General features: G+C 36.8%; 2 protein-coding genes across 2 annotated transcripts; both read right to left on the reverse strand.

The window, feature by feature from the left end:
- Positions 1–132: 132 nt before the first annotated feature.
- On the reverse strand, positions 133–2,889 carry si:ch211-81a5.8 (uncharacterized protein LOC560648 homolog). Its single transcript, XM_024267122.2, has 3 exons — positions 2,654–2,889; positions 2,490–2,577; positions 133–1,428 (listed from the first exon to the last, which is right to left on the reverse strand). The coding sequence occupies exons 1-3, from the start codon at positions 2,875–2,877 to the stop codon at positions 1,210–1,212; spliced, it is 531 nt and encodes a 176-aa protein (XP_024122890.1). The 5' UTR covers positions 2,878–2,889; the 3' UTR covers positions 133–1,209.
- A 5,351-nt stretch (positions 2,890–8,240) lies between these two features.
- Positions 8,241–15,923, reverse strand: LOC112143500 (dual specificity protein kinase CLK2). The gene is made up of 11 exons (XM_024267534.2): positions 15,373–15,923; positions 13,404–13,494; positions 13,267–13,333; positions 13,086–13,202; positions 12,822–12,988; positions 11,417–11,511; positions 10,523–10,652; positions 9,353–9,435; positions 9,196–9,275; positions 9,037–9,127; positions 8,241–8,958 (listed from the first exon to the last, which is right to left on the reverse strand). Exons 1-11 carry the CDS (start codon positions 15,436–15,438, stop codon positions 8,782–8,784), a joined length of 1,164 nt encoding a protein of 387 aa, XP_024123302.1. The 5' UTR covers positions 15,439–15,923; the 3' UTR covers positions 8,241–8,781.
- Between the last annotated feature and the right edge of the window lie 25 nt (positions 15,924–15,948).

A 15,948-nucleotide genomic window follows, 5' to 3' on the forward strand; every position in this document is an offset into this window, starting at 1 on the left:
AGTCAGAGTTCAAGAGAAGAACAACAGGGCCCAAAAGTTAGACAACAAGCACTCGCAGAATAAGACACAGTCCAACAAGGTTAAAAATAAATTCATTTTTTTATTCACTGAAACTTAAATCAGAGAGTTTTTAACCAACAAATATTGAAATTGCTTGTTTATAAAAAGTGTAACAGAAACCGTAAAACCTTAAGTTTGGCTCGATGAAGCCATCAGTACAGCTAACTGTAGTATAATCAGACGTAATGATGTAAAATTTGGCTAAAATACAACCAAGTTTGATGAACTCAAATGAGCTAAATTAACAAATTATCAACATTGATCTGTTCAGCTGTTTTACAGAGAACAGCTGATCTTTTAAACTGTTACAAAATAAAAGATTGCATTCAAATGGAATTACAGGAGATGACACAGCATGTGTTAAAGAGTAGGTCTGGCTTGTGTCAAAAGAATCTACACAACAATACTGTAATAAACACATAACTGTGAATTATGAAAAGAAGGTCAACTTGATTCAATATGTAGTTGCAAAAAACTGTATTCACATGTGTTGAAATTACAAAGTTGATCGTGTTGTGCACAATTACTGTAATGAAAATCTACCTCATGCCGTCATCAATCAATCCATTCACTTCTCAGCCAATCACAATCCTATTTTCACCCTCAAATCCATTGATGGGGGCTTTGATTGCCCTCCTCCACCTGAAAAGATGCTTTGGGTTTACTCATCTATGTCTGAGCTCATTCCAAGCAGGTGACACCACCTCCAAAGACTTTGATTTAGTTCATGCACATGTTCCTTAATCTCGAATGAATGTTAACTTACCTAAAATACCAAAAAAATTGCTTTCCACGACAGAGAAAAATGAGCAAAACGGAGAACTACATCATCATCTGTAGGACTTCCTGTTCTTTTCAGTCTAATGTTTTCACTCAAAGTGAAAAATCCAGCTTTTATTTGATAATAGATTTTTTTTCTTCAGTGTGTGAAGCTCATTAATTTGTACTTTTGTCACGTCTGACTGATTTTAGGCTGGAACACCAAGGCTTTTTTTCTGATAACTCAGATCTAAAAATACATTTATAGTTAAAAACATGACAGTACATAAAGAATGTCAAAATCTTAAAAGGCTGTAAAAACATAATAGGAATGCCTAAATGTTCCAGTCAACCAGGAAACATTTTTAATGGTCACACATGTGGCGCTGATCACATGACTCTGCAGGACTCGCCGTGTGTTGGCGTGGGGGCTTTGCTGTGTTTGCTCTGCGTGAGCGCCGCGGTGCTGAAGCTGAGGCCTTGGAAGGCGCTCAGAAGGTTGAAGCCGTCGTCCTTGGATTTGGTTTCAGGATGAATCATCTTCGACAGCTCTTTGGGGAGCGACACTTTCCCCCCAGCAGACCTCAGGTGGTTTCTATCCTTGGGACTCTGAAATGAGAATGAAAAAAAGGATCACATCTAAAGTTTAAGTGGATTTCTCATTTTGATTAAAAGTAGAAAAAAAGTGGATGTTTTATAAACCATTAAAGTTATATTGACTGTATAAGAGAACTGGACTGAGTGAGTGAGACATTGACTTACTTCCAGCTCCAACCAAACAAAGTTATTTAAGTCACTATTTTTTCATGATGTGGACATCACCGTGTCGGAGCCAGATGACATCAGTAAGCACCGATTGGTCCCAGTTGGTCTGAGTTATTGTTTCTATGGCAACCGCTCTTGCTAATTAGGAGTGAGCATGTTGGAAGTCCACACCTCTACTACTTGATAATGGGCTGGATTGCTCTCTCCTGGAGCATGGGGCTGGTCTCCCTTGGTGGACCCCAGCTTGTGTCCAGGGTCGGGGTGGAGGCTCTTCTTGTGACAGAATGAAATGCTTTACAGGTGTTAGTTTGTGTGCATCAGGGTGTGAGTGTTTACTATTGTTGTATTGTGTACATGTTGGCGAGTGAAGATTTTTGGATCCAAAATACATGTTTGTAACATTTGAGTGTGTGTGGACAGGCCCCTTCCAGCAACTTATTGTTTTATCTGGTCAGTTTATAACTTGAATAACCAAAGATAAAAAAATTATAATGAAAAAATGAGGATTGGCAAGAATGTGATTTTTAAAAAAGTATCGGAGCAAGAATGTTTATTCTGACAAATGTAATGACTCAGTAATAGCTGTTTATTTCTCAATGGAAGTCTATGGGATTTTGGCTTCTTGGACTCAGCAGTACTTCCTTATTGGAACTCACAGAGGAAGGAGCCACTCACTCCAATTCTCATGTACAGTCAATTATTTTTCTCTAAAATAAAATAACACTTCTCAGAGCTTTCCATCCATCCATCCATTTTCCAATCCAGTTTCACCCCTTTCTGGTTATGGTGTTGCTGGAGCCTATGCTAACCACTGTTTTTGAAGCCAGGGTGGAACCGGGATGGGTCACCAATCCCCTGCAGGGCCTCAGAAAGATAAATCAAAATGCTGACTGTGATTCACAAACCTCTGGCAGCTGATATTTCCTCCTGAAGTGAGACCTCATGGCTGCTCTCTCAGCATTCTTCTGGGCGATCATTGCCTCCCGTTGTTTTCTGTCATCAAAGCACAATCACATGACTGACTTTCCTCATCAGCCTTTGAGTTCTGGAGGATTTTTCTACCACTTGCCTCTCTTTGTCCAGATCTGCCTGGTAGGAGCGAGTGCTTGATGGATCTTTGGGTTGTCCAGAGTAACATGTCTTCCTCAACCTGTTACAACCTCCACGGCCTCCTCCACCTCTGCTCTGTCTCCTCCTGCGTTTAGGACATAAACGGCGGTCCTCTGCCCCTGTCACGCAGCTGGTCAGCGTCCTGATGGGTTTCCTCAGTGACTTTTTCACCACAGACTCCATGGCGAAGAGCAGATTTTGAAGGAAGAAAAAAACACACCTCTACTTTTTTGGCAACCAGTGAGTATAAATATAAAAGCTTTCTCCTTCACACATGTTGTGTTGTGTCACCTCGCACAGTAACTACTCTGTTCCAGACCTGCCAAGGACAAGGAGAGCAGTCAGACAAGGCTCTGACACAAATTCATACATTACATTAAGAGGAACATTTTCTGTTTTTTTTATCTAGAATAGGATGAACTAAAAAAAAAACGTGAACCTACAAGAGCAAATCTTACTTCCTCGACTGATTTATGCTGATGCATTCATAACCACATCTACAGTTTTCTCACCCATGCAGATGATCACAGCTGGACCACTAGCTCCAAATCCCGATGAAGAATGCAGCCAGGCGGCCTTCAGCACCCCCTTTGGACAATCCCAAAGCCTTACGCCAAATAAAAGTCAACCATAGCAATAAAAAAAGAAACTCCAGACGATGTTCTGCACCTGTGAGTCCAGGCTAAAACAGAATTAGTTTCTAGTTTCAGGTTCTGCTTCCTCCACTCATTCCTTCAGACTCACACCCCCCTGCTCTTCAATACAGATTAAAGGATTTAAGGGAGGGAATCTCATTAGCTGTTGCAGGGAATGCACCTGATGACTCACGTGTCTGCGGTGGAGATTTAAAGGCACTGGCCGGTGTCCTGTTGAGTAATATGATCACAGCTCTGCTCATTTTTCGGCTCATTCTTACAAGTATCTTCAAATTAAAAAATAATCAGATTGTAGTCGGTCTGCTGTATGTTTGCCAAAAGACAGACAGGGAGAGGCGCCAAAATAAACAAACACCTCAGGATTAATAGCAGCTTTGGAGAGAGAAAGATGAACCGAGGAACTCTTCAAATATATCAAAGTCTTCATGACGCAGAGCAGTTTGTACCCAACAAAACAGAAAAAAAGTTCTTGATTCTTTCACATTTTTACATATGTTCATTGTCAACATCAAGGTCCTGATGGCCTAAAATAAGATGATAAATGTATTTCTATAAGTCTGGAGTTACTGCTTATCTTTTCCCTACATTTATTAGTATTAAAAATTAACGTTCTAAATGTACAGATTTCAGATTGTGATTATTTGCAGATATTAAATGGTTAGCAAATCATGTAACTAAAAAAAAAATTGTCGTAATTAATATTTTTTCCAGGTTTATAATTAATTAGTTAAAATTTTTTAATGGATTTCTGGCCAGAGTATTTTTGTGTCTCTAAAAGGAAACCAAGAAGTATAAAAAGACAGTAAAGCAGGATGTCCTTCATGGTCCTCCTTTGGACACACTAAAGCTGCACAGATCATAACATCAGATCATCAAATCATCCCTCATAATTCTGATTTATGGGATGGATAGGGGTCTGAAGAACATTCTCACAGAAGACACTTCTACTGCCATGGAATTGTATTTTACTCCACTTTTTATGTTTACTTATTTTTTTTTTCTACTTTTTTCTTACTTGTTGCTTCTGTGTTTTATGATTTTGCTGTTGGGTCTTCTGTTGACACCTCCATCTGTTGTTTCTGCTGTTGTCTGACTTCTGTTATCCTTTCTGTACTGAATAAACTTGAGACCATCAACGTTTTCTATGGGACTAAAGATGGAAATTAGCCTAAAGGGCTATAATCTTATATATTTGCATTTTTAAATGTTTTATTAGTATATGCTCTCCATATCTGAAATGAACAATCAATAAATCACATTGATATTTGTATTGTTACGTGACTGGCTGACTTGGAACCAGAGTTACAAATTTCATTTCACCATGAAATAAAAATAAAGATTTGAAGATCAAATCCTTCAAATCTGTTAAATTTGTACTGCCAGACTCTTGTACGTTTGGACGGTACTGTAGCGATCCTTTGATATGAGTATTAAACATGTATTGTGCAGAGAACAACCTTTGAAGTTTAAAACAAAATGTCTAAAGTCCTTTTCTTGGAATGTTTTATACTAGTTGCATTAAATAACTCTCTATATAAAACTAGTATGTCATTGGAAAGCTTTTTCACTATATCTCAAGTATCTCTGTGTGTTAGGGATATAAAAGAAAATGATCCAGCAGCTGTAGTATCATTTAAAAACCACAAACAGGATTATGTTGGTTAAAAGATATGAAATCAATCAAGAAGTAAATAATCAATTTATAGTTTGGATTCTGTTTATACCGTCCCTGTCTTTTTATGTACATGTGATCCAAACAAAAACACAATTATAAACTCGCGTCTTCCAATACCTGAATACATTTCTCTGTCAAATGCCAAGCATTATTATTTATAGTTTTAAGAGCCATATCAATAGGAAATATCCAGATTTTAGCATTTTGGATAAAAGAATCGGACTTTAGTTAGTTAGTTAAACCTTTTCTGTATTGATTCGTGGACGATGTATCGAGATGTGTATCGAATCGTGCGAGAGGGAAAGATACACACCTTTACTGTGAGTGTTTTATGACTCAAACACCCTAATTGATGCTGAGAGCTCATGAACTTTCTGTAATCAACAGTCTTCTGCTGCTCACATCCATTTGGTTTTGGACCAGAACGCTATTTAATTTACTGATGGAAAATATTGGCATTTTGCCAAAAAAAGATGGTAATTTAAAGAGAAAAAGTAGAAAAAGTTTTCTAAATCCAACTTAAAATACGTAAAACACTGCTTCACCTTTGCCATTTGATTTTGTTAATACTTAGGGATTTTTAAATCATCTGCACCTATGATGCTAAATTATAAATAACAGATAAGAAGTTAAAAACTGGATAATAATAATAGTTTAAAATATAATTGAGGAAAAATTAAGCAAAGAATAAAAGCGGGGGTATAATATAAGTTTGCTTTCTCCCGCAACTTTTCAACCAATTAATTAAACTCTTTAACATGTACTGTATATATAAGCTATTATAAGTGTATTTATAACTGAAATATTTAATGTGTACATGGATATATGTGTAAGTATTTATATATTTGTTTGTCTTTCATTTTATTTTTGTTTCAAGTTAAATTCCTAAAAACTGTCATTTTTGGGCCATTTGTGAGAGTCACAGGGTAAAAGTGTCACATGAAGCTCCTGTTCATTTGTCGGCTGGATGCCTCTTCATGCATGAGTGCGTGTGTGTGTCAGTGTGTGTCGGTCACGTGTTGGAGGCTGATCCACCTGAGAATCCTTTAAGTGGCTCCAGAGCGCTACCCCTCGCTTCTCCATCTCTCACACAGAGCGGTGTTTCCCATCCTTCAAGGACACAAACGTACATTTATATCTGCTGACTGTTATATCTGCTCATAACAACTATCATCTTCCAGATCCAAACGCTGAAGCATCTCAACACTAAAGTTTCACCACTGACTTAAGAGAGATTTACTTTTCGTCCCCAGAGGGGAGATGTGTCCATGCTCTGTAACTGTGTCAAAGGATTAGCAACCCCATGGTATGAGTCATGCAAGTGCAAGCTCACATTACTCAGCTGCAGTGGTCAGAGATGGGGTTTTCAAGCCTGATGGGGGTTCAGAACTGAAAGTCTCTTGTGCTGACAAGAAAATCCACTATAGTGATCTTACGGATGTTTGGAACTTGCTGAGTAAAAGTTCTGGATTTCCATTGTGCATAGCTACTAGCATAAACATTAAATACATTTGCGTTGCATGTTAGTGTGTTGCACTGAAAAACCCAAACAGGAAAACTTTGAATCCTTTGGCTTTTTTCTGCTCTCACTGTTTCTTTGATGATTACTGGGCTGTCAAACACAAATCCAGTCAAGTTCAAAGAAAAATACATGAAACAACATATATATATATATTGAGATAAATACATATTCTGCCTTCATAGATATGTACAGTTTATGGTTTTACCTTTCTTCTTTTTTATGTTCAGTGTTTATTGCAGGAGGACGTCTCTGATAGATCAATCTGTCAAAGTCTGCATCAGTTTTCTGCTCAGAACAGACTTTAATACAATAAAACTATAAAAAATATGGTTCCAGTGCACAAACTGTGTATTTGGTTTAGCTTTCATTGGGTTGCTTTATAGTTTGTTCTGTGTTTGCCTTATTTGGATTCTGTTCTGCTTTAATTCCAAATATTTTACCAGGTTTTGGTTCCCAACTACTGTAGATTCACCCTGTTTATTATCATAGTATATTTATCTGAGTATATTTGCATAATTACGTCTTTTATTTCCTTTTTAACGTTTGTTTGTTTACTGCTTTTCAAAATCATGAACAGAAAGTATTGGCTTAAACACACTGAAATAATTAGCTAATCAGAAGCAGCTGTGCTCGTTAACAGAAACCAGGTGTGACATCGATGGATGAAATCTTTCAGACTTTAGCGAATGAAAAGGACAATAAGATCACAAAAAAGAAGAAATTGGGAATTTAAAGATATTTAAGTAATGTCTGAGGTTTTAAGTCCATCATTTTCATTCTTAATTAAGACAAAAATTATTAGGAAATTGTACCAGTAAAGAATTACATTAATATGTTGAGTACTGAATCCATTGTGACCCACACTCCACACCAGTAGGTGGCGGTAATGCGCCTACAAGCTGTGTGCCATCTATCATAAAACTACACAAAGGAAGAACACAAACACACACTACATAGTATATATTTTTTTAAAGACAAAATACAAATAAAAAGATCCTCAGTTGAGAAAATTGTGTGAAAAAAATGTGGATTATCATAATCTAAATTTGGCCCAAATATTTTTTAAAAAGTTGAAACACACTTTCTTGCTTTTTTTATATTTCACTCTATGCAAATTTAGTCTAACGATATTTTGAAACGATTTACAGTTAAATAAAGTTTATTGATGTAGAATTTATTGCATTTCGTAAAATATTTTTTGTTAGTTTGCGTTAAAGAAAATGAAGTGATTTACTATGTTTTCACAAAGTTTCAACCCCGTTCTCCGCACAAACACCTGTTTCAATGCTGCTTTTGTCGCTCGGCCAAGGCTGCAGAAACTGGAAAGTGTTCCGCCGTTCAGCCTTGTGACCTCGCCCTCCTCTGAGCTGCACTCCATCAACACGACAAAGCAGGAAGGCCCGCGAGTTAGCGCGTGCTTCATGAAACTGACTTGGAAGATGCTTCGAGGAAAAACCCTGAACGTGAGGTTTGATAAAGTGAATTTATTAAATGACCAAAAATCACATTTGATGCAAAAACTGATTACAAAAATACGTATATAAGGCACCTGTTTGCATATTTAGTGTTAAGACTTTTGCACTCATCAAACAGTTTTCTGTCGAGGTTGAGATTTCCTACGGTGGCCTTGAAGTTCAAATCACAGCCATTTTGGGAATTTTGTTTTGGTTTCCAAAATATATATATAAATATATTTTAATGATTTATTTCACTTTTTAAATTTATGTTGTTTTCTTTAAAATGTTTTTGTGTCCAGTGATGTGATTTGGACTTAAGGGCCACCGTAGATTCCACACCAAAAACAACAGTCCCTGAGTTTTTACATCCTGCTCCACTTAGTTTGGATCAAACTTTCAAATAGGTAGTATTGAATTACAACGATTAGCATGATCACAGTTTAAATCTTTGTAGTGTTATTTTCATACATTCAAACTGTAAAAAAAAGATTAAGACACACAACGCAGCATGAAACGTAGGTTCATAAAATAATTCAAACATACTAAGAACATGTATCTCCTCTAATTTGGACTAAATGTTTTCAGAAAACTAAAAAAATTAACTGAATTTTTATTTGTTTATTATTTTCAGACATTCAGAACAGTTTTTTCCTTTTTTGTTGGTGTAGTTCACCTCAAACTGCCATTAAAGCACCATCACAGAATTCCCATGCTGGCTTATGAGTCCTCCTTATCCAAGACACGTTGTGGTAAACTTCCGAATGTTATCCCAAAAGGTCATCTGCTGGTGTTCCAGCTGTTCCTCCACACCTGAGGCTTTCCTGAGTGATTCAGGAAGAAGGGATGCTCCAGAGCAGAAGGAAGAGAAATGCGTTTTAAAGGCTCGTACTCCAGCATCCTCTCCATGAGATCAAACAAATGGTGATGCTCCCTTCCATGGGATAATAAGTACTTCTGGAAATGCAAAAGAGAAATCTTTGGTTCACAGTAAAAATATGTATAACATATGCTTTAATGGTTGCACCTGCCTACCCTCAGTGGTTTGCACTTGGACTTAACAAAGCGTCCAGCTTTGGAGCTCTCATTCCAGTCCAGATGACCAGAACGGAAGTACTTTTGCTTTCTAAAGAGAGAGAAACTGATGAGCAGCTTCTGCGTGTGCTGTGGAAACAAGGTGGAGAGAGAGGATACCTGCTGCTCTGGATCATTCTTTGAGGAATTGGCCCGCGTGTTCTCTCCATCATGGCCAGATGCTCCTTATTGTCATGAGTCTGTCAGCGGAAAGAAGAATGAGCGTTGAGGACAACAACACTGAAGCAGAGCTCGGCTTGAACACGCCAGACGGGACCTGGAACAGGGTGACGCCTTCGTAGTACTCGAAGAGGATGCAGCCCAAACTCCACACATCACAGGGGTGACTCCAGCCCAACTCTGAGGCACAAAGAGGAGGGTTTTTCTTATTAATGTAGAACGATTTCTTGTAACTTGGGTTTGCAACCTTCGACATCTAAAGAGCCACATGGGTTATTTCTCATTCAAATGAAACCAGTAGGATCCATAAAGTCTTTAATACTTCACCTTTGAGACAAATAAAACACAGTTTGCATTTATTTTACTGGTAATTTTATGATGCATATCAATAAAATTGATGTTTGCATCAATAAAGCATAAACATAAAGAGAAAATAGCCTTTTTTCTAAACATTAACTCATTTTTGACATGACTTCCTTTCAAAATAAAAGACACCATGTTCACATAAGATCATCTCAATGCAGCAAATGTAGCAGTAGGACATCTGATGTCTAAAAAATGTTTATTTTACTCATTGTGGGCCATTTCTGGTAGAAATGTGTCAATCTATCTAACTAGAATTAAATCAGAGCGGATTAAGGGACTTTTACTGTTTTTTTAACCATAAGGTGAACTTTTAATCCTTGAATTTGTTCAATAATAAAGTTCGAGTTAGTTTACTCTTTTTAAGTTTACTTACTTTTTACTTTACAATTACTTTTCAAAATGAAAATTTTTAAAACCACATGCGGCTCCAGAGCCTCAAGTTCAGACCCCAATCTAAACCATTGACTGTAGAATCACTGGACATATCAAGGGGTTCCCAGAGCCTTCTCCTTCACTTCCTGATTGTCTGCTGCCGTTAGTAACCCGTCGACAGTGATTGGTCCGATTGGGTCTGAGCCACGTTTTTAGAGGAACCACTGTCGCCAATCATGAATGAGCTTATTTGAAGTGCACACTACTTCTACTGAAAGTGGCCCGCGAAAATCTGGAGGTGGGTCCAGCGGGCACCACATTGGTCAGTTTATAACTTGAACAACTTGTGAAAAGAAAAAAATATCTTAAAAAAAATTCGGATTAGTATCAGATCAACAATGGTTATCCTGACAAATAAAATGACTCAATAGAAGTCTATGAGATTTTGTCCTTCCAGCAGGTACTTCCTATTTGGATATGGATATGTCCAATTAATCCACAGTCAATGATCTATACCAACTTCTCTCACCCAGTATGACCTCCGGCGCCCGATAGTGACGCGTCGAGACGACAACCGAGTGGTGTTCATAGTCAAAGGTGGCGGTGCCAAAGTCGATCAGCCTCACTGTAGTGTCATTGATTCTCTTTTCATTGCACTTCTGCATAAAAAGAAGCAGACACATGGTAACATTCACAGGCTGATGTGACGGGATCCTCATTTTGATTAGATTACTGACGCTCCAACCATAAAATGCAGAAATCAGTAAGTTGGAACTTTTCAAATATGAATTCTTTTGCTTATGAATCTGTTTCGTAAGTTTGTTTTTAATTGGTTTAGTTCAGCTGGTTGCTGCACACCCTTTAGTAAAACCCAAAAATAGTATTTTGTTTGGCATTTTTTAAAATTTGCTAATAAAACATGTATTTTGATAGAAAAAAAATCATGATTTTTTAAAATGGCTTAAAATTTATGAATAATTTAAAATGCAAGTACCTTCAGTAAATCAGATGAAAAGAAATGTTTTAGATCAAAAAGAGGAGAGATTATAATTTCTGTATATATTAAATAAATAAAAATTTCTGGAATTAATATAAATTACATCATTTGATGAAATTGGAATTAAAATATTTGTTTTTCCATCACATAACACATGTTTGAAACATCCCAAAATCAACAAATGTAGAAACAATACTTTGAAAAAAAGAAAATCCCAAACAGAGCCTGGAGTTTCTTTGTAGGATAAATTTGTGACCTCAGACTGAGAAAACTTTGTGTGTCTTCCTGTTCTGCAGAGACAATTTGCATGTAAATGGACAGGCACAAAGCAATCTCAGGTAGTCCGCTCATCATTAATCCCTGCATACGCGCTATCAGGCAATTTCCTTTTGGCCTAAAGGCTCGGCGCCTGCAGCTATTTCTGACCTTCTCTGCGTTGTATACCAGGGAGTAGCCGGAGTTGACAAACAGGATGTTCTCGGGCTTCAGGTCGGTGTGAGTTAGCTTGTTGTCATGGAGAACTGCAGATAGGATAAAAGAGGGGGAAGAAAGAACGTTTGTCAGGAACCAAGATCCTCTTCTGGTGATTTTCTCTTCTCTCCCTCAGTTTGCAACCTACAATAAACATTTAGACATCAAATACAATAAATCTACAGTTAGCTTTGTTTCAGCTCTAATGTCCTAGATAGTGCATTTCTGCTGCTGTAGATATTCATCATCCTTGTGCGTGCTGCCAAATTTTAAGTGACTTCAATTGTTCCCTGCAGTGCAGCTTTTCTGCTGTGTCTCCATCTGTGCACATTCCAGCTGCCAGAGGAAATGCTGCTGCTGATAAAGTCGCTGCAATTACACCCACTTGATTACACCTCAGTAGGTGTAATCGAAGTCAGATGTACACCACAAAACGAGACACCGTTCAATACTGATACTCTGAACTCGGCTTTGTAACATTTTATGAACACATGTACCAGATTTTTATTTTTTTATTATTTTTATTTTTTTGTGTAGTTGTTTGGATTTATTTTTCTAAAATTGAATGGCCCTGCTTTGAGGCAAGCGCATCTGTTAACTCTTTGCAGCCTGCAGCAAATCTGAATCACTCAGTCGGTTCCCATGGTCACAATAAAATCTGACTGACACCAGGGCTGTAACTGAGTGGAATAAACTGCAAACACACTTAAAATAATGCAAAAATGTAATAAAATAGCCATTGAACTGAAACAATAATTATAACAAAATAAAAACACATTAACATTATTAAATATGTAGTATTTCTATCGTTTTTAGGATAAAATAATTGTAAATTGTATGTAATTGCATTACATTGTTTTATGCCAACTCTTAATTTCTATCTTGGGGACTGCAGATGGAAATTAGCACTTCTCTTTGATTAATGCTCCCGTACATGTTTCCTGTCAAATAAACTGAAGATAGAAATAAAGAGATGAGCTGCAAATATATGTGATGCATTTACAAATATTTATCTTTTTTCAAATCTTTTTACCTGTAAAAGTGATTCATTTTTAATGGTAAGAATTTATATTTTATTTTTTTCAATAATACTAAAGTAGCAGCCTGCATTCAATAGTTTTTCATGCATTTTTCTTATACAAAACAAGTTATTTAAGATGCTTAAACCCCAAAACAGCTGAAATTTTAAAGAGCTTCACACTGACTAATATAATTTACTCAAAACCAAACAATATGAAGTGTTTTTTGTGCTACATTTGATTTTTAATCCTGTTCTTCTTCCATCTGTACATTTTGAAGGTCTATTCATGTCGCCCCTGACACTGATCCGGTTGTTTCAGTCGGGCGGTTCTGCACTCACAGCTCACAGCGTGGCAGATCTGGCTTGCCATGTGCCGTATTTGCTGAAGTGGGTAAGGCAGGAAGTTGTTTGATTTCAAGAAGTCAAAAGTGCTGAGAGACAGCAGCTGAAAGGAGATGCAGATGTGGCCGTTGTAGTTGAACCATTCCAGCATCTGTACGCAGTGGCTGGTTGGGAGAGAATACAGAAAAGAGAACATGAGTTTATTGTATTAAAAAATACTATTTAAAAGAAAATGAGTGAGCAAAATGAGAGAAGACTTACTTTTTGTGGAGTGGATCTTTCTCACTGATTTTCTCCAACACATTGATTTCCAGTTTGGCTGCGTTTCTGTATTTTTCGTGGTTCTTTATGATCTTCAGTGCAATCTGACTTCCTCCTCTGTAAGTTCACATACTGTGTTAAAAAAAAAATCATTCTAAATCTACTTTTAAGACACACTTACCTGCTGTGGTCCAAACACTGCACCACTTTCCCAAAGGTCCCCTCACCCAAAGTGTTGATTATCTCATCTGTTAAAAAAAGAAAGAATGATATCAAATAGAATGGAGTTCTATGTGAAGCTCATTTCCCAAAACCCACATCTGTCGTCCAGGACATCCCCGCTTCTGTAGATCAGGTGACCACTTTCAGCGTCCCACTCGTCTCTGCTCAGAGACTCACTGCTGCTGCGCTGTGGACAGAAAACGTCGGACAATCTGGCATTTTTACTCATTTGTAGTAGTTAGTTAGTTGTAGTTAGTCCTTTATTTCAAACATACAGATTACATGGTAAAAAAAGCAAAACAAGAAAACAAAATTTTATATAAATTATAAATAAAAGATATTACACTTCAATTGTGTAGTTCGAAATGGAGTAGGAAGAAGTTTAAAAACTTTTTTTAATCCTACCCCCAACAATATATCTTCATTTTAATCTTTAATATAAATTATTTCAGAAACAGAAATTAAGTACCATTTTTTCTTTTTTTTTTTTCATCAGAAATCTGTCAATTTGTGCCTCAAAAAACAGGAGAAAACAGACGAATATGAACTGAATTGCCAAAAAAAGAAAATTCTTTAACCCTAGAATACTTTTGCTATAAAAAGTTTCACCATCACTTTTGATGGGTAATTTTTAGCTAATATAATATAACTAATAAAAAGTATTTGTCATAAAAAATAGATCAAAATAGGACAACACATGATAAATCAGAGTTGTTTTATATCATTTTAAATTGTGGCTTATGTAACAAAATGGGAAATAAGAACATAGGAAGATTCTAAAATCATGCTTGAAAATCACTAAAAAATTAAGAATTTGAGAACAAAAAATTCCTAAAAACAAAACAAAAAAAATGATTCTGGAGACTTTGCCTTTGGTTCACCCATTCATGGGACATGTGAGACTTTATAGGTTCCCATGACACAAAAAATCAACATATTGAACATCATTTAAACACTTAGGCTCAAGTGAAAATCACCCAGCAATAGTTCTTAAGGGTTTAAAAAAATAAAACTATTACTGAACCGGAATATTTCACTCTGAGATCTGCTGTGCTTTACTGTCTTCCAATGAGTTCAGGTTTTTTCAACTCAGCTCACTCTACACCATTATATTACCACCACCGTGCTTTAATATTGAAACAATCATCACTATAAAACAGTCATGACCAGCACCAAATACATACTGTGACTGACACCAAAAAAAATTTATTCAATTTAGCAAAACTAAAAATTTCCAAACAGATTTAGTCTGATCTTTTACAGGCACATATAACCGTTTTTGTAAAACTAGTCAGAAACAGTTTTTTCATTGTTTTCGACACCATCAAGGTCAAACCAATGAAGATCATCTTTGTAACCATAAAAGTAAATTTCTTGCAAGATTCTTTTTAAAATACTTCTTTTAAAAACAAATGTTCAAACCAGAAGCTGTAATTGATGAATAAATAAAGTTGTTATTGATGATAATCAGTTGATTTCTTTAATGTCACTTTGTTAAGAAATTAAAAGCATTTACAACCAATCTACTTAAAGTTTTCTGTTTTAGTTTTGAAGATCTGACAAAAATATATATTTTTCCAAGTTTTTTATAACTTTTATTTTGACCAAAAACTATCAATATCACATGTTTATTGCTCTTTTATTGGCTGCCCCAGGACAAGAGTTACAAATCACACTTCATCCTGACATTAAACTTCGTTGAAATATTTTGGTAATATTTTTAAATGTTTAAAAATAGGAATTCCTGGTTTTATTCCTCAAATGTCAGCGGATGGGTTGAGGATGCGGGCGACCCGAGCCCGCTCTAAAGGAGGTCAATAACAGATTTCTGGCTTCTTTGAAAGAGGGGCTCTATTTCCATCCACTGTTATTAATATCAGAAGCTCAGCATGGGAAGTAAATGAGATGTTGAGCGCTTGACACTAAATACACTGAAAAAAATGGACTCTGACCCAGATAAACACATCAGGCCTGGAACTAAAAATGTCTTAAAATAAATATAAATGTATCCTTAACTTAAAGTAAAGCAAGCGGATGCAGGAAAGCAGAAATAAGTGTTACTCACAGACAGACAGAGGCAAATACAGTCCAGAAAACCCTTCAGCAGAGAAAGCAGCTCCTTCTTTCCCATTTTTAGGAAAAGCAGACCTGCTGTGGGAAAGCTGGTGTGCAGAACAGCTTCATGGACGGATGTTGCTTTAAAGCAGCAAAGAAGATGAGAGGCTGAAGATGTGAGATGATCGAATTAATGGTGTGAAGAAGGAAAGAGAAGTATCAAAAGTCCCAGCTGTGTCCTTTTCAGCAGAAGTCTAAAGTGCAGCAGTGAGACACTTTTAACAGCAGCTCCACTAAACCCAGCAAAACTCAGAATTAAAGTGAAACTTCCGTGTTGAAGGAAAAGGGAGCAGAAATGGATCCAAACTCAGAGACGGATAGAAATGAGCCGACGAGAGAGCGCGAGCTGAGAGGTGCTAATAATAAACTCTGGTCACAACCCCCATGAGAAAGTCCCGAGAGGAGAATCAAGATGTGTGAGCTGCAGGAGGCAGATTTGGTTTCAGTCGACTCACTGCCTCTCCTCCCGGCACCTCCTGAAAACCTTCACTCGGCTTCTGCTCCACCTGTGCTCCTCTGGTTTTCA

This window comes from Oryzias melastigma, linkage group LG16 (genome assembly GCF_002922805.2).
Source record: "Oryzias melastigma strain HK-1 linkage group LG16, ASM292280v2, whole genome shotgun sequence".
Classification (NCBI taxonomy): Eukaryota; Metazoa; Chordata; class Actinopteri; order Beloniformes; family Adrianichthyidae; genus Oryzias; species Oryzias melastigma.

What these genes read in the sequence shown, in the direction of transcription:
- si:ch211-81a5.8 (XM_024267122.2), bottom strand. Translation starts at nt 2,877, where the DNA reads ATGGAGTCTGTGGTGAAAAAGTCACTGAGGAAACCCATCAGGACGCTG. An exon ending in GCAGATCTGGACAAAGAGAG is followed by an intron (nt 2,578 to 2,653) that starts GCAAGTGGTAGA and finishes CTTTGATGACAG; the next exon opens with AAAACAACGGGAGGCAATGA. An exon ending in GGAAATATCAGCTGCCAGAG is followed by an intron (nt 1,429 to 2,489) that starts GTTTGTGAATCA and finishes TTCTCATTTCAG; the next exon opens with AGTCCCAAGGATAGAAACCA.
- LOC112143500 (XM_024267534.2), bottom strand. Translation starts at nt 15,438, where the DNA reads ATGGGAAAGAAGGAGCTGCTTTCTCTGCTGAAGGGTTTTCTGGACTGT. An exon ending in AAAGATCCACTCCACAAAAA is followed by an intron (nt 12,989 to 13,085) that starts GTAAGTCTTCTC and finishes TCTCCCAACCAG; the next exon opens with CCACTGCGTACAGATGCTGG. An exon ending in GGCGCCGGAGGTCATACTGG is followed by an intron (nt 9,436 to 10,522) that starts GTGAGAGAAGTT and finishes TTTGTGCCTCAG; the next exon opens with AGTTGGGCTGGAGTCACCCC.